The sequence below is a fragment of the Hetaerina americana genome, unplaced genomic scaffold (genome assembly GCF_022747635.1).
Source record: "Hetaerina americana unplaced genomic scaffold, ioHetAmer1.1.p SCAF_4, whole genome shotgun sequence".
Classification (NCBI taxonomy): Eukaryota; Metazoa; Arthropoda; class Insecta; order Odonata; family Calopterygidae; genus Hetaerina; species Hetaerina americana.
In genome coordinates, this window is record NW_027286985.1 from 53,685,083 (window position 1) to 53,702,962 (window position 17,880).

The 17,880-nt window shown below is 39.6% G+C and overlaps 1 protein-coding gene across 1 annotated transcript in view; it reads left to right on the top strand.

Moving 5' to 3' along the window:
- Positions 1-17,880, top strand: part of LOC139692210 (serine/arginine repetitive matrix protein 2-like) — a 372,759-nt gene that overhangs the window by 316,286 nt on the left and 38,593 nt on the right. Inside the window, exon 19 of the mRNA XM_071590276.1 lies at positions 1,567-1,730. Within this exon, the coding sequence (XP_071446377.1) occupies positions 1,567-1,730 (164 nt within the window). The remainder of the gene's footprint in view (positions 1-1,566; positions 1,731-17,880) is intronic.

Here is a 17,880-nt window from a genome sequence, read left to right on the forward strand (position 1 = left end):
TAGGTACGACTATTTTTAAGCAATGTCTAAGGAAGAAAATAATAAGTATTTTGGTCGTAATGTAGAAAGGGAGAAAGCATGGGAGCTCAAAAGTTATTTATTGAATATAAGGGGTAAGATTATTTAGTATCGTGTTGGACGGGGGTTAGAAAGGTGCCCGTAACGAGTCCCTGAGTAAATCAAAATGTAATATACCTGTAGCTCGTTCACTAGTTCTATGCCTGATTTCATCATGCAGGTGTCGAGTGATTTTTTTTGGGCTGCAGTTTTAATGTTAGTTTTCATTGTTTGCCTAACAGTTAGTGCGAATGAAAAATGAGATCGATGTGATTGATGTTTGCTTATCATGATTGAAGTTCTAGTTATTTATTTAATTAATATTATTTCTAGTTATTTATTTATTAAATGCAGTTTCCGAATGGAGAACTTCTTTTGCGATTCGTAACCTTGGATGAAACATAAAATTATTCTGGATTGATTGTGGAGGGCATGGCACTTGGAGAGTATTTGCGCTACGAACCGGAATCTTGACACTGGGAGTGAAGATTCGGTTCCCCAGAGATTCTTTGCATCGCACTCCCCATCAGGGTCTCTCCAGTGCTCATGGACCATGCGGCAAAACTTGTCAGTGCTTGAGATGGCCCGGCGGATGTGTTGGAGGAGTGCCTCCATATCTGACATAATCGCCCTCAAATAATCTCATCCACCACCTTAAGCCAAATTTTCGCCCTTGGAAAAGCTGCCAGATTTTATCATGGACATAAAACGGAAACGAAAATTAAACTGCATTTAATCGCCATTTTACCTTTCCCTCCCACTTGGGATATACTTTGGTCCTTTCCCTTTTTGCTCGTATGATCAAAGCACCATGATATATTTGTGGAGTGACCTTATAAAAAAAGTATCTACCGAGAACATTTTTCCACTTCGGCAAGGAGAGTGTGCCGATAATACCGCTGATAGAACCCACTCTACTTATTCTGAGAGCATCGCCTCCCTCTGTTGCAAACAAATAAACAAGTTAACAAAATATTGGGTGTAAAAAATAATATCTGGTCAAAGCCAAATCTTAAAATAGGTAGCAAGTTTGTTCGCGGTTGATTCCGCTTTCAAAGACTTGTTTCATGGTTTAGGTAAAGCAGATAGTATTGTTTATTTGAAAAATTCAGTAAATTTTGAATGTGAAAAATTCCCAGAGTGTATTAAACCACCGATAAAGCTCTGTTTTTGATGAGTGTTTAATAAAACTGTGTTTTCCTGGGATAATATCGCTTGGGTTTGGACACATTTAATATACTTTCTTATCTCACAATAGTGTTAGGTTTAATACGTGTGATTCTTCAGAATAATGTGGCGATTTAACAAAATCACACAAAGAAATATTTTTCTGATGCAAATGGCTGGAAGTCAGTTTATCTCTTTTCCATTAAAATGTTTTTAAATTAATGATAATTACAATTTATTTCTTCTATTTTTATTTTATATTAGTCAAATAACGATATGACATTTACTGTGCATTAGAGTATCTTGTAAAATATTTTATGGGTAAATTTTCTTTCTTATCAGAGGGACCAGTTGAAGGCGATTCCGTGGAGGATATTGAGGCCCGTGCCCTGCTCAACAAGTTCCTAGGCGCCCAGGTAATTCTGCAAGGAATGGAGCCACTAATCAATGCACAGAGTCCATCTCTAGTGAGACAGGTGGAGAAGCAAAGGGTGCAGAAGAAGCAGGTAAGCACATCTTAAATATTATTTATTTACTCTCTATCAGTTCAACACATCTCACATCTCGATTTTTGGTCAAGTGAAAACCCATTTAAATAAAACCACATTGGATCGCTTTTTTATCATCTTTTTGTCCGGGAGTACATCTGCAGCGTTATTATTGAATATTACGAAAACAATATTCACGTTAATTAGAATAATTTTATCAAAATTGACTTATTTTTTTCTACGTCGTAGAAATTTTAACTCAAGTACATTCTCTTTTTTAGATGTAGTAGAGCTATCCCAATTGGTTTGCTGGGTTTATATCATAGGTGTGTCGTGCATATGACGAAATACGTCTTTCTTATTTTTAGTAACATTTTACTTTGTGTTTTTATTTAAGCATTCTATGTTAAAATGTGTATAGTAAAAAAATGCACACCGTTCACTTAATCCCATCTCCCCATCGAATACTATGGAATGTATCTGCGTGTACATGTTTTTATTACATGAAATCGAACAAAAAGTTCATTAAGGCCGTGGTTACACTAATGTATTTAAATCATTTATGAGTGCCCGTACCAGTATCGTTACGGGATATCCGTAACTTTATCGGCAGAATATCAAAAGGTTTTAGAAAAACTTAGCCTTCCAATAAACGTGCAGTAATTTTGAGAGCATCATTCTTCTCAGGTTTCGTCTTCAAAATAGAATCAAGATAACTACGGTTACCGGAACAAAAATCAATATTTTCTGGATAACATAAAATTCCTACGCTATCTGCGCTGAAATAAGAATCTTTTTGGAGTACGAGTAACCTCTTTGAAGTATTTGGATTGTGGAGCATTGAATAGTTTGTTTGCATAGAAATGAATTAGGTTTTTGAATTTCCATTATCAATTCGATAACTTTTAAATAAATTGTGCAAGCCAAATTAACAGAAGTAAAACTAGCTAAGATGTATTATGCAGAATTTCAGCAATATGGACATAAGCGTTCGTAAAATGTATATTGGGAACTCATTATTGGTACTTAAAAAAATGATATTTCTAATTAGAAAATTGAATTCCACTACGCTGCTAGGTTATTCGATAAACAAGAGGTAAACTAAGTTCATTGATCTCGATATGCCCACCACGATCGGTAAATGAATTCAGCGTGTGGCAGAATTGCATTATTCAATGCGTATATTATTCTAAGTTTTCCCTTTTTGAGATTCCATAGTCATTTTTGTGACCATAAAATATAAGGTGGGTTGCGTAAGTATCGAAAAATATGACATTTAGCGTAATACTTGGTCTTTTTTAGAGAAGCATAATGTTCAGTATTAGTTCGAAATGCCTTAAGAATAACAGAGAATGAATTCGAAAATCCTGTGCACTTAAATCCAATGTAATACACCTTTGCTCTCCTCTCCACGGAATAATACTCCGTGTCAAGCTCACAGTATCATTTTTAATCTTTTATGAAGTGTTCATCAAATTTAAACTTCGTTGCATCCTCCCTCTCCTGCGCCTTGGAGGGAGCCGCCAAGGCGCAGGAGAGGGAGGATGCATTTTGCATTGCTTTAGCCCTGTACAGTAGCGATTCCTCCCTCCAACAGGTCTTTGGACTCAAAAGAGTCGCAGTCGGCCCCGGCTCGTTTCCCCATACCGGAGAGAGTTCTTCCCTTCTCCGATGGCGGAGCTACTTTCCAAGAGCACGCCTTAGAAGAGGTTTTCAAGAAGTTCTCTCTCTTCCCCTCGCCCCTCCTCCCCTCGCCAGCGCCCTTCCTCTGTTCTCCAACCCCGAAGATAAATAAACTTTCTTGGCTCTTTTCTCGACCGATGCTGGCGTGCGATGTCTCATCAACGGCGCACACACCCGCCAATAACGGGGCGCGCCCGCTCTCACTCGCTCCTCCCGCGGGACCCACGCCGCGGTGGGAAAGAAGGCGCATTCCCTCTCGCGGGTGACATCATTTATTTGCTTCCCAATTTCGGGACGCGTTCCGATAATTCAATGCGTCGCAAAGTGCGTGTTTTTCGTTCTCCCGGCTCTTCCTTCCCCAGGACGGGCGGTTTATTTCTTTAAACTTCCAGTCTTTCTAAATAGCAGACTTCTCCCCGCTGTGGTCGGAGTTGTGGAAATCGTTTCTTAACCCTCCCTGTATGACTCTAGTGCATATTTCTGCTGGGATATTTACTCGCAACGTCGCATATTTCGTCTCCGATGGATTTATCTTTTGAATCGAGCGAGTTAATTGGCCGAGTTTCGTGTAGGTCGCAATTCAATAAAACGGAGGAAGAGATTCAGTCCAAATGAAGTCGTCAAATATAATCTTGGGTTGGGGCTAACGTCAGGCGTGGGTAAATGATGCAGCTTTGTCTGCAATAGTCCTTGGCATCTGCAATCGATATACTTGTCAAATACATATACGTATAAAGGAAAAATAATTTAACGCGTATTAGGAATTATCGAGTAACCGTGGAAATCTTTAAATAAGCCTAAGTTTAATTTCTATTAACTATTAATAATACTGACTGGGAAAAGTTTACCATTTCATTCTCGCGCCAAGGGAATTTTTCCATGGACAAACAGAATTGTACTTATTATTTAATTTATAAGTTACTATTTGATTTTTTATATGTCAATTGAAACCAATACATGAAGAGCTGTGAACTATGTTAGGAAATAGCCAAGGATGCAGGTCGGCTTCAATAGTATCGGATAGGACCTCCTGTCCGTTACTATTGAAGTGAGTGAGTGAGCGCTCACTTCCTAAGTGAGCGCTCTCCTCATGCTTCTTGCATGATTTTCAGGAAGTTGAGTTGCGAGAATACTGCGCCTCTAACTTCTGCGTATTTAACGGCGACGGACTACTTTTTTTGCCTTGGAACATATGCGCAGTTCTTGCTTCTCCCAATTTCTACGCAGTGTGTTCATTGTCACATCGTAAATATTATTTAATTCAAATAAATATATTGGTTACTAGAAGTAAGTATTCAATGTACTTTATAATTATGCCATTTTCCGAAATGTTTCATGACAACTCGCCACATTTCCAGCGTCTGAAGCTAAATAAATCTATAGAACATGATTACTTTCCCGAGTAAATTCCAATATTAATTTAGATCTGCAGGATAGCTTTGCTATTCCAGAATGTAATTTTATTTTTATATGTAGTAAAGTCATCATAAAAGGATTAAGGAAATAAAATAGGACCTCAAAGATAACATTTACGTTTCAGAACTGTTAAACGTTCTGTTCTAGGGTGATGCATTTGATGGATGTCTAATGGCTTTGCAATTCGATCTTCCAACGATGTGTACATTAACATGATACCAATTAAAACCTCGCGGTCAGAAACCTCCTTTGATTTTTTTTCAAATCCCTTGTCATAGATATCTTTCTTCCCCCGGAGGTTAGGGTGGGCCATAATTATTCATGATCGTGACTTGAACCGCGTTTCAAGCGTCACTTTCTCGAAAAGAAAAACAAACTCGGCGAGAGCGGTGGCCCACTTAAGCGTCGCTGTCCATCCAACCAACAAACGGCTCCTGGCCTTCACCGGGATCGCATCTTTTCTTCCCATGTCCTCGGCGGGGTGCCCAGCGATACACGCGTATGGCGGACGGGGAGCAAAGGAAGGTCTCCGGCTCGCCTTAGCCCTTCTAAATGGAGAACAAACAATTTAGAGCCACCAAACACTATTTTGTGCGGATGAGGGCTTCACTCGCCTGTTTTCAGCCGGCTCTCTCCGCGTTCGCTTGTCACTTGTCCACCGGTTAGCATACCGAGCTCTTCATCCGCGTCTTTACATTTTGAAATACAAGCAACGACACTTATTTGTTGATTAAAACATTTATTAATTGTTTTTTAAGTTAAATACGATAAGTGTTTTTTTGGCGATTTTAAATATATTTTAATGCTTGTAATTTATTAAATTACTGATAAACCGCTAAAAATTGAGCTATCTGTTTGTTTGTAATTTTTTCGTTAATTCTCGTCGCAATACACTAGTTCGGTTAACTTTGGAGAATTAGGATGCTAAAATGACGCGGGAGGCTAATTAGAATAGCTTCTTTAGTCATGTCAGAAACTGCTGACCACGTTAGATTGGGCCTATAGCATTGAAAATAAACAAAAAATGATGTCACGTTAGACGAACGTTGATGAAATACTTAAAAGTAGGTGATAAGCTTTCCTCTATTTGGTCCTAGATTCTTCTGTCAATACTTAAAGTGAACCCACTTGCGGCAATCATCCTTACGCTTTGGGCAGTCATAGTTGTGAAATTTTAACATTCCTAAAGTGTTGGTTATAACGGATAACAACATTTATTATATAGGAGAATATCCTCATAGTATCCTGCGTGTCTCTCTATTTTTTACGTTTTCCCTTGTTTACGGCGATTCACGAATAGAAGCGAATTTCAGAAGCATTATTTTTTGCTCACGCATAAAGTCAGCGGCTTTCATTTCGACTCCATTTTTAGAGCGTGTGTAAATATTTGGTTTTAATTTATCTCATAACGTGAGAGACGCTCTTGCCGTCTTTAAATCCTACCCCACTCTCCGAAGTCTGTTTTCACTTCTCATACCCTATCCCTTCTCCCTTTCTTCTCTCCTTTGTATATCTTCGACCACATTAGCTTACTTTTAAACTACCGAAAAACACGTCTCTCCCGCCGCCTACACGATACGGATTAAAAATTTTAGCATGCATATGCTTGTTTCATAGAAGTAAATTTGCGCATTGAAAATGATTGGTGTATCAGTGCGGTTTAATTGATGTATCAGTTTCACATGCATGATTCGTATGCTAATTTCAGGATCATGAAAACGAAAAAAATTCGTATCTTTGTGAGAACTTATGCGTAATAGTGTATAAAGATTAGCATAATCGCTAAGGCAACAATCATTGTTACGTTTATTTATATCGAGGAATGGTAATGCACCTGATACGGTTCGCCCATTTCGTAATAAAAAAACATGGAGCTGAAGCTGGGGACTATGAACTCAATATCACATTTAAGCGGCCATTTTGGTCAGATTCAATTATCCCCTGCGATGCAGGCTACTGCGGAATATTCCTTGCATGGCGGGTTGCCGGTAATGTAGGAAGACCATTTTATTTTTTCTTTGACGTACGAGTTGCGTTACCGTCACCGTCCATCCCTAGGTGGCAACCGTAAATGTTTTCTTTGATGTCTTAAGGCTAGCATGAAAAAATTGGAATACGTAATCGATAGGTTTTGTGTTCTCAAAGAGGTCAAAAGAAGTCGTAAATCCTTGAAAACCACATCGAAATAGTGATTTCACTTTTCTTTTTAAGTTAGCATTGGAAAATGTCTCAAACACCTGAGCTTAGTAATCCGTTATTCATCTCTGCATGATGTATAAAAAGCAGCTTTCCTTTTTTTCATGAATTGTTCGTAGAAAATACACACTTACTATTTTTTTAATGTTGTGGTAGCGGTTTTTATCGCTCTTTTTGAAATTCCTGTACTTATTCCTACCCACATGTGCTTGCAAATTCGACAGGTGTTAACATATTGCGGGATATAAAAAACATACTTTGCATTCAGTTTAGAGATCATGCAAAAACATTGTTGCGATAATTTTTACATTTGTCAAGGATTATGAATTAGTACCACGTACATTTGTTCAAAACGTATCGCTCGCAAAATTTGCAAAAAAATAATCCTCAAGGGTTGTTTAAGCAGTGACAAGCTGTTATGCCTGTTTTTTGTTAAAATATCCTGTAGCTAATGTGAACACAATATCTTTCGTCGGTAACATGGAGGAGACGCGTTCTTGATGAATGATCACGGTTATAATTCAACATTAAAATACACCTATCATACACATCGTAAAAAACGATAACAATATAACACTTTTGCAGTATTCTACCTTTGGATGTACATTTGAAGTCAGACGTGGCCTGGAATAATATCATTATGCCGTGCTACACGCCAGGTATTTTTTTTGCGAATGGCCTTGCGTAGTAGTGGGGGAACACGTTGATCTAATTCTGGAAAAGGCGGCGAAAGAGAGTGACTGTGGATGTATTCATGCGTCCGGAAACATCAACAAAAGTTGAGGAGAACCTTGAGACACATAGAGTGGCAGCAATCATAAAAGGATATAAGAATGGTGGGAAGACGGTTCAAAAAAACTACGTGGTGCAAAGTTGAAGCTTAATCATGAGAACACAACTTGGGATACCAAATTTTTATTTGAACGAATAGTTTGATTCTGGCCAAATCAATCTAAAAACATTTTATAGGCAATTATTATTATAAAAAGCAATTGAGTAACATTTAATAGTTGATAAAAGTATAGTATGTATAGCCTTTATTTTACAATTGACGATTAATATTTTAAACAAAGGCGCATCAAGGATTTTATTTCAAAATATTGCTAATATTTGAAAAATAAATCTTAACCTCTGTAATAAATCTAGAATCCATTCGAATTTACTTAACCAACGATCACTTAACAATTCACTGAAATGACTATAATCAGTAAAACGAGTATGAGTAACTTTGATGAACAGTACAGGAGGATCTAACTCAATATTATTCGGTCTTGCCTGTCGTTACTAGCCAGAAAGAATGTTGAGGAAATCATCTAAATATGGTATTCCCTATTTAATATTCGTCATCGAATAATGTTAATTGGCTTCTTCCTATCAATTGCTGATTTTCAATTTAAATAAGCACATCGCCTTTTGATTGCCTATGGATTGTTAAAGACTGTGGTGTAGGGGAGGGCTTTTGGCAAACGAGAAAGGGGTAGGAATAGGTTAAGCATGTTGGACGAAATGAAGGGAGGAAGGAAGTATGCAGAATTGAAGAGGGGCTTATTTTTATGTTGAATGTCAGGTTGCTTTTTGTACAGATGCAAGGAAATGTATTATTGTATCGCTGTATAGACTCACTCTCTCTCTCTCCAAAACTTACCTTTAGCGGTAGAATACCAAAAGTTATAATCGAATAAAATATAATCGTCGTAATATAACTTAAAAATTAAGTTAAAGATTGTAATGCCGCTCTGAACGATTTATATTTCATTCAAAACTGGCAATCATTAGGGATCGGTTGAAATATGTCTTGGTTATTTCATTTTCTTTAGCATCAATTTTTTTACCAAAACAGTTGAATCGACTCAACTGTAGAGATATAGGTTTACCATATCGTTTACTTCTTTTCATTTTCGTTGAACGTCACGCGACGCTAAGTGAGCCCGAAACTGGGAAAATCCTCACCTACCTGCACGTAAAGTGACCTATCTCTGTGAACATTTCCCTCCTTCGCATGTCCACATAGTTGTCGACACAACCTACAGGCATAGCCGTGATACTTATCTCCTCTCCTCAACCTCATTTTCGCTTATTGTGAAAAAAGTGACCCAGATTATTTCGACAGGCGCTTACCCCCATTTATTCCTGTGGACACCGCTCAGATTCAGGAGATATATCGAGTCCTGAACGCCTGGATAAAGTCCCATCCCATTCTGGCCGCGCGTAAATCACAACGCCGCAAGGTAAGTTCACCGCTTTAAGGGAATCAACATGTCCAAGTGTTCTGTCCGTCGGCCGCCAAGTCCTTCGGTGCAATTCTTTTTCATTCTTGTTGTACGTAGTAATCTCGCGTGAATTTTAACGCCGAGATAAACAAACGTAGTTGAAACTTAAAAAAAAGCAAGTCAGCTCTCTGCACCAAATGTAAATGCCCTGCGACTCATTTACCCCATTTGCAAATCGCCGATCCTCATAGCAACTCCTCACGATGACGAACGAGCATGTGTGCCCGAGCAGATGTGCCCGAAAGTTGAAATCTTGCACACTTAGTAAGGAGCGGACTAATTGGGAAAAGTTTTCTCAACGTGGAATTTTTCCACGAAGTGCTCTTTCCCGAGGTCTTCCGCGAAGTTCATCATGCTCATTTCATCACATCATTTGGTCCGAAACGAAAATAACCGTCGCGATTTTCGACAATATTCTTGGCGAGTACTTTTTCATTGCCTCGGTACTCCGACCCTGTCGCCTGTGGGAATAACCCCGCTCTAGAGGAAAAAAATCACGCACATCCGAGCTTGGATACTGCGTTGCGAAACGATGCAGCCTCGGAGAAAGCCAAGCGCATCCTTAGGGCCTGGAGTGGAGGAAGACAATCGCTAGGAATCTGAAGATAGCCGCGGAAGTCTCCTTTTGACGTAGGAAGCATGGAGCCAGCGGTGGAAAGGGGGAAGGGGAGAGAGGTAGGAGGGGATGCGGTGTGGATTGGGGAGGGAGGGGGGGATGAGAGTGTGGTTCCCTCCCTTCCAACTTCCCGACCCCTCTCCTCGACCCTCCCGCTCCCCCTCGCGGTCTTCCCTCGGGTCCTCAGTCTCGATTCGGGCAGCCCATAGTCAAACCGCCGCAGCACAGTATCAGCCCGCCGCCCTGCATCAACGCTCAGTGCCCTTCGCCCCAAGCTCACGCCCCGCTCCCGCACAAGGTGAGGACCCCCGGTGGGAACGAAAAAGGTCGCGACTCCGCACGCGCCCTCCGCGGCCCTCGTCCCCCGTCCCCCACTCGCCCATTCGTCCCCTCGGTTATTCCGAGCGGCGCCGTATTTAAGAAGTCCATCCGCCTCGCGGGTCAAAAAGAGGACTGCAGGGGAACAGGTGAGTCAGGAATAGGAGAATTCGCCCTCTTCCGGAGGGAGGATGGGGCTTTTGGTTGTGGGCCTGGTAAATTGAGAAGTGTTTTTATGGCGTGAAAAGGTGCAGCGCATCAATGTATATGCCTTCTCCTAGGAAGGAGTATTATTTTGTTCGGGGCTAAGGCACGGATTGGGTTGTCCTGTGCCCTATGTGTTGTGTCAAGAAGTGATTAGCGTGAAGAATACCAGCCTCTTTTGATCACAGTGTCTTGTGGCAAAGTTTTATCGTATTCTCAATGTTCGACGTCGGTTGGATTCCCTGGGAAAGTACGTGGTCATTAAAATGGGTTAGGATAGGATAACGCTGTTGTTATTTGGAGTTGTCATCTTAGTGATAACATCATTTATTTTTATCAGGTGGGATCTATACTGCATTCGCAAGAAGTCGTGACTTTACTATGTCTATTAAGCGCGATAATGTCAGATACGTATAGAATCTGTTCTAATTAATTTAGTTGAAATTTCTACATTATTATATAAATCCTCAAAACTATAGATAATGCCTTTAATAACTTCTCAATCTAAACCCCAGGTGTACAAAGGTATTTAGAACTTAATTCATGTATCCATCTTTGAAAATCCCGATAGCAAATATTATGGTATAATTGGTTATTGATAACAAGTAATTTCTGCATTTAAATTTCTTTCTTGAATGATTATCTACCTTAAAAATACATTCACGTATCCCAGGGAGTTGATGAATATAAGTGAGATATAAACTTGTCTTATTCGAACAATATTTGCTCTGCGTTTCTTTTCAGCGTACTTTTGCTAACCATGAAAATATTTTCTCAGATCAAAAATAAATGTTAAGTTCTTTTGACCTACGGTGGTACTGGTATTGCTAAACTTTGGAAAATAACGGGTAAATAGTAATTTTGCAAACAGTAATTTTATGAGTAGTTATCACTACCACTTTAGTTACTTTTTTAACCCAACAGAATTATGAGAAATTTGCGGCCTACATAAACGCACAGCAAAAATCCGAAGTTGTCATAGCGAGGCCCTAGAGCACCACCGGACGCCGATAAAAAAAATTGAGTCTTAATATCCCTTGAGCCTCCGTGCCCTTCATTTTTTTCATTTTCCTCCCTAACTGAATGAATGAGGAAAAACATATCTAATGGAGCTGCGTTTGAATGAATTATTTATAGGCGGTTGTCTTGTATGATAATGGTCCACCAGAATGGGAATAAGCGCATTCATTATCATCTATTTGATTTTAAAATAAGTCTGTATTACCATGTAGATATTTTGCCGATATTAAGGAAACATTCTTCTACGCGAGATTAAAGGTGAACTATCCAGTTCACTATCCCATGGCTTAAATGTGGCATCATATTTTAATATTCTAACTTTCATATCTATTAATTTTCATTTTATGCTAAAGATCCAATTTTCGCTTTTTATGCGAACGTATTTGGTTACTTTCATTATTCTGTAGTTGATTGGCTATTCATTTAAGGTCGAGTTTATATGTAGTTAAATTTCACGGTTTTCTCTCAGTGCCAAAGGTCATTTTATGAGCGCTCTGCAATCGCTTGGATGCAAATTAAACGCAATCTAATTCGTCTTCAGTTTGATTTCAGGAGTTTTGCGTCAGAAAACATTTATTTCCATTCGAGGGCTTTCTATGAGCCAACGACAAGAACCAATTCACTCAGAATTTTGGGAAACGATGAATTCGATCACTCGCCCTATTTACGATGTTGAGAAACGATTGCGTTGGAACAATTAACTTTGGACACAACTTCTCAAAGCCAATACGATTAAGGCATTCCACGCGGAAGTCCCGCATAGAGACGGAAATATTCTCCTCTCCCTAGCCTAGTGCAGGGATTTTTCAAAATGCCAGAAGTCCGAAAATATGACCGCAGGGAGAGCATGGCAAATCAACACACATGCTGCCAACACCTCCATCCCGCTGCTTGCGATTCGTAGGTACACCGATGGACCGGCACACGACCCCCCCCCCCCTGCATGTCCCCTGCTTCCGTCTCCCCCTCCCGCCGTAGCCGGGGAGATTGACAGGCCGCCGTGCGTTGGACGGTGGCCGATCTCCCGCGGGAGCATCTCATGACCCCTCCGAAATATCTCGGACGCATCCATTTTGAATCCTCCTCGCGGCAGCTCAAAAGCGTTTATGTTAATGGGCGCCCTTTGACTGTGCCAAGGGTGTACGGGTAAGGGTCTCGTTTTATGGAGCCTTCCACTCCCCTTCCCGCTCTCGTTAAACTCCCCTTTACCCTCAATCCCTCGCGAGGCTTTTGGACCACCATCACCCAGCACCCTAGAGTGGTTCCTCATCGTGCGCCTTCTCCGCGTGCAGCACACCGTTGTACCTCCCGATATAGAATAAGGGGTCGAGGAGCGGGGAAGGGGAGGCCCGATGTGGGAGGGAGCTCGGTTGGCGTGTGGAGTTTTTGTGGGATGGGGTCGGAGTAGAAGGAAGGAAGGAAGGAAGGATTGGGAGGAATATTAGGATGCTCGCAAGCCGGAATGGCCACGGACGATTATTCCGGAAAGCAATAGCAAAGGGAGCGAGGCGTAGAAAATAGAAGTCGGAATGGATGATGAACGGCGCGCGGGATTTCCCAGAGTTGCTCCCTTTCAGCCTGTCCGCCTCCTCCGCTAGAATCTCCCTTCCCCCACATATCCTTCCCCCCCATTCCGAGATTCTGTTTTCGTTTGCTTTTGCTCGCTCTGGTGCCGTCAGTGAATGTGTCTGCTCTGAGTGACGCACCGATTCTATAATTCCTCTGTCCCAAAGATATACTCTGTTAATTTGTTATTTATTGAGATATAAATTACAATGACAATATTGGATGAAACTAATTAATTTATTATGATCAGAGTGCTTGGATAACATTTAATTAAAATGAATTTTCATTATATTTTTAAGTCTGTCTGATAATGCATGACATGCCAATAATATATGTGGAAAGAAATAGGCGTTTCAGGAAGTCACTTTATTGGCATCACCAATTGTTCTTCTGACTGTTAAGATAGCAACATTTTATCCTTCATTTTGGGCTCTGCTACACGGGGATTTCTCTCAAATGTTTTTATTGCCGTATTCGGTATTCGATTTCTGTCAAGTATTTATCATTGCCAGTTTTAATGGCCTATGTGTCGCTGGTTTGACGAGAATTTTTCAGGTGTCATTTTCGCAGAGTAAGCCCACGGGGCTTCTGCACCCCCAAAGTCAGTGGGAATTGAAGTTGTGTTTTTTGGTTAGCAGGCGGGTGCATTATACTAACATGGTCTGATACGTCAAAGGAATTTCTTAATAATTCTCCAGCTATGTCATCGGATTAGGACAGCATCGTCTAATTCAGCTCTTGATTTGGCATATTTTCCAATGTTTTTTTTCTTTTCTCTAGGTGAGATAAATTTTTCCACCCTGAAATGCAGCTCATCCCCAAGTTGTGTAGGAAAAACTTTGAATATTTTCACAAGCTTCATTATTGGATTTCACGTCATTTTTTTCCTTTACTAATAAGTGGAATATTTCGGGGTAAATTAATTACTCATCATAAAATTATAATGACGTTTTGTTGAAGTGTTGCCAAAAATGCGAATGAAACAAAAATGCCCAGTAACGACTAAACTATTGTCGAAAAGATCAAATTTTTGGGAACAGCGTCTCCCGAGTTTTTATTTTATTGTGCATAATTAATTTGTATAAACTTCCATGTACCTCGTATTGCGCTAAATAAAAGATGAGGGATAATGTCTATCGGATAAATAGTATTGCCCCTCACTTCAGTATCTTAATTTTAATGTAATTGAATGTTTTTTTTTGTTTTTTCATCATGTGTTTGGCCCAGTATCTATATATTCGTTATTTTTCACTCTCCAACATTCCCTCTTTTTTTCTCCAGCATTTGTTTCAAGCGTTTGTTTAAACTTGACATAAAATTTAAAATAAAACATTCTCCTGTATCTGCGGCCAGTTGGAAGGCAATAGAGAGCACGACCATATTGACCTCCGTAATATTCTGGAACGTTACGAAATGATTTTTCCTCTCCTCGAGACTGACATCTCATTCCCAAATCCCTCTTCGGGGTCTTTCAGGCGCTTTCTCGTGTTCCATCGAAGGAGAAGAGGATTACTTCGCCTTCCCCCCCTCTGCTCTCCCGAGTTTCCCCGAATCGTGCGTCTCCCCTCCCATACATCAATTTGTACAACACGTCCCCTTCCCTCCAACCGGGAGGGTTCTCCCCACGTCGCTCACCTTTCCGAAGCCGTGCTTCGGTGACAATGACACCTATCGCGAGGCGCCTAAATTAAGATTAAATCTCCACCCCTTCCCCGTGCCCACTCTCATCGTCCTCCCTCCCTCTGACCCCGCTGCAAGCGTGGTGGACTGTCTTCCGCGTGTCGTGAGCATTCGACTTCGGCCGAGTGATTCATCTGCATTGTTCCAATTGCGACTCTGCCAAGGGCAACAAAGGTAGTCCCAAGACATGGGGTTTGACTATTTGGGCTGAGGCTTTCGCGGTCGGGCGTCAAAGGCAAGCCAGGACACAGGGCAGAAAGTACTGCAGCACTTAGCTGTTTCCTTGGGGGCTATTTTGAGTATGTTCCTCGGGTAATTCTTTCGTAAAAATACTCAGAGAAGCCTTTTCTTGTTTTTTTTTTCAAAATATCATAACCCTTTGGACGATTGTCGACTGAAAAAGTGCAAACTAATATTAGCGTAGTTTTTTACAGCACCAATGGAAAGTCTAAATATTTATTCGACATATTGTGATTTTTTTGTTTCGTAGTAATATTGAATATTTAGAAGATTGAAAAGCAAGAATAGAAATACTTACAATGCTCACTGATTATATTATTAAGAATCAATTTCATCCAGTGATTTTAGCCGTCGAGTAATATGTAGAGATTAAAATTACCCATATTTTACTGAAAAAGTAGATGTTGGCCTTTAGAATTTTTGAATTCATTTAAATTAGGCCTTGCGGACTCCTAATTTCCTGTTTTGGTGAATTTTCCTTTTCATAATCCCAAAAGAAATTAAGCGCGTCGATTAGGCAGTACGCATAAATGGTCACTTTAAAAGAAATAAAATTTTTTTACTACCTTTAAGCTCCGGACTACCACGCGGCATATTTAATTGAGCATACACTGGGCTGACTTCAAAGTATATTTCAGCTCTTCAGGTGTCTTTCAACGATTACACTGAATATATAATTTTTAAACTGGTGGAGGTTGAAATTTATTGGGTTTCCTGTAATTTTTAATGGTCATGTAGAAGTACCTTTTCAATATTTTTCTTTCGTCGTAAATATTAGTCATATTCTACTGACGGTTGAAAGCTATAGCAACTGAGTGTTTCCAATTGGAAACAATCAAGAGCCAATTTCCGCTGATTCAGTTTGATATGACACTATGCCAAGTTTTGAATCCAGTGGTAGTCATAAGGCATAAGACGGAAGACGTTAGTGCGCAATAATTTCCTGGAACTACGTCCATTCCGCGAATAAAGAGAAGCTGCCTTTCAGTGCGGGCGAAATTGCTTGATGGTCTCTGAAGGATTCCTCAAACTGTTCTCCTAAAATTTAAGATTATTAGCTCATGATTAAGGTTAAAAATTAGTTCAGGTCGGAATTGGAACGAAATGAGAAGAAGAAACGTCAAAAAACGTCAACAAAAGTGTGGATTGCCAGTATTAAAAATCGCCCTTTCTCAAACGACCGGTTACCGACTCTCTGTCTTCACAGAATTATCTAGCGTTAACGAGTGACCATTTCTAATTGTCGATCTTTTCAATTGCTAAAACCCTTCCAAGTACGAGCCCAATGATATTCATGCCAAATTCCTTTTATCCATAAATCCTATGTTTGAGGATTTCTTCTCACTCAATATTCAACAAAAAAGAAAAAAGTACACCCAACTGGTAGCTTTTCATTTACGATTTTAGCTCTTCCTTTGCCTTTTGGTTTAAATAGTGCATTTTCATTGATTTATTAGAACTCTATTGATAAGTTTAAGTGATTTCAAGGCTCAAAAATGATTTATCTGCAGTGTACTGGTAAAGTTTTCATGGGATTGATTCTGGATTTTCTCGAAGCATCATCACTTTCAAGAAAGAAAATCGACGCATTACATTACATCACCTCTCTTTCTTTGAATAAAATAACAGCATCATCCCAGTCTCTTGGAAAACACTATTTTTCCTGTATTTGTTTTGAGCAGCTATTCTATAGTTCTCAGAAACGTTGCACTTATTTTTAGAACTTAAAATACTTCTCCGAGTCACGTTTAAGACACCTCTATCTCTTTAAACATCGCAAGGATTCAGTAAACATGATATTTGTGGAAATATTCTCGTTTATTTGGAACATATGTAGGAATAAAGTACATATTTGAGAGGTGTCATCTTCGCCTCCGTGTACACGTTCTTTTTTTGTTTAACGGATGGGTCACTACACTGTCAATACACTGAAAAGAGCGATTTTACTTATTGAATTTGTTATTGAAGTTTCATTGTGGCATATGTTGAAGGTATTGATAATATTTTCTGTTTTCTGTAAGGAAAGACAACATTTCGCAGAGTTCGTTTGAAATATTTTTCGACCGCCAATACGTACATTGAATGTGTGTGGTATAACAGTTATCACGTAATTCTATGGTGTTTTTTCTACATAATCTGAACTGTGATCTAAAAATTTTCAACAACATTGTTTTAAAGTGAGTTCTTATTTGAATCAGGTAACGGCATTTATTAATTGTATAACTTTAATAAGAATTTCAAGGCTTTCAAAATATCGAAGACTTAAGTTTATTGTGAGCATAGCATACTTGTTACAGTTGAAAGTTGAATTGAGTTAAAAAGAATTTTTTTTCATAAGCAAGCAAGTTTCACCTTTTGAGCGTTCATTTCAAAAGCAAAATGATGTTGAGAAATTCGAAGCGGAATGGATTCTTACGACTCCCAACAACCATTAGATGGCTAATATTAAATTTTAAGATTGGATACAGCCACAAAAAAACTATCTTACAATTAGACACTGCTTCAGGAAAATATCTGTAACGTATACGGTATTTTGCTTTCATTTTCAATGGGGATTATTTCTGCATATTGGTAGTGCAAGTTCATTGCATGCATCTTCTGATTTCCGTTCACAACAAGTCTATATGAGAGCCACTCGACACGTGTTAGGTCGGCGACCACTCGATTAACTGTCATTCAGTCCCTATGAGTCGATAACCAGTTGAATTGCGCGGTGCAAAGTGGTCGCTCTGTTTATTCTCTACTCCTGATCCCATTTGAGCAGTAAATGAACAGCAATGAACTATTTCTTCAATCCGTTAACGCCAAGAAATTGCTTTATTGCGCACTACCGCTGTTCCGGCAGCTTGCTTATTTCTGTCCCGCGGGAGGGAAAGACGCAAATAAGCATAGGGATCTCCCTACATCTCCCTTGTTTTATATACGTATTTGTGTTCCTATTCGTACTTTAACCCCCATT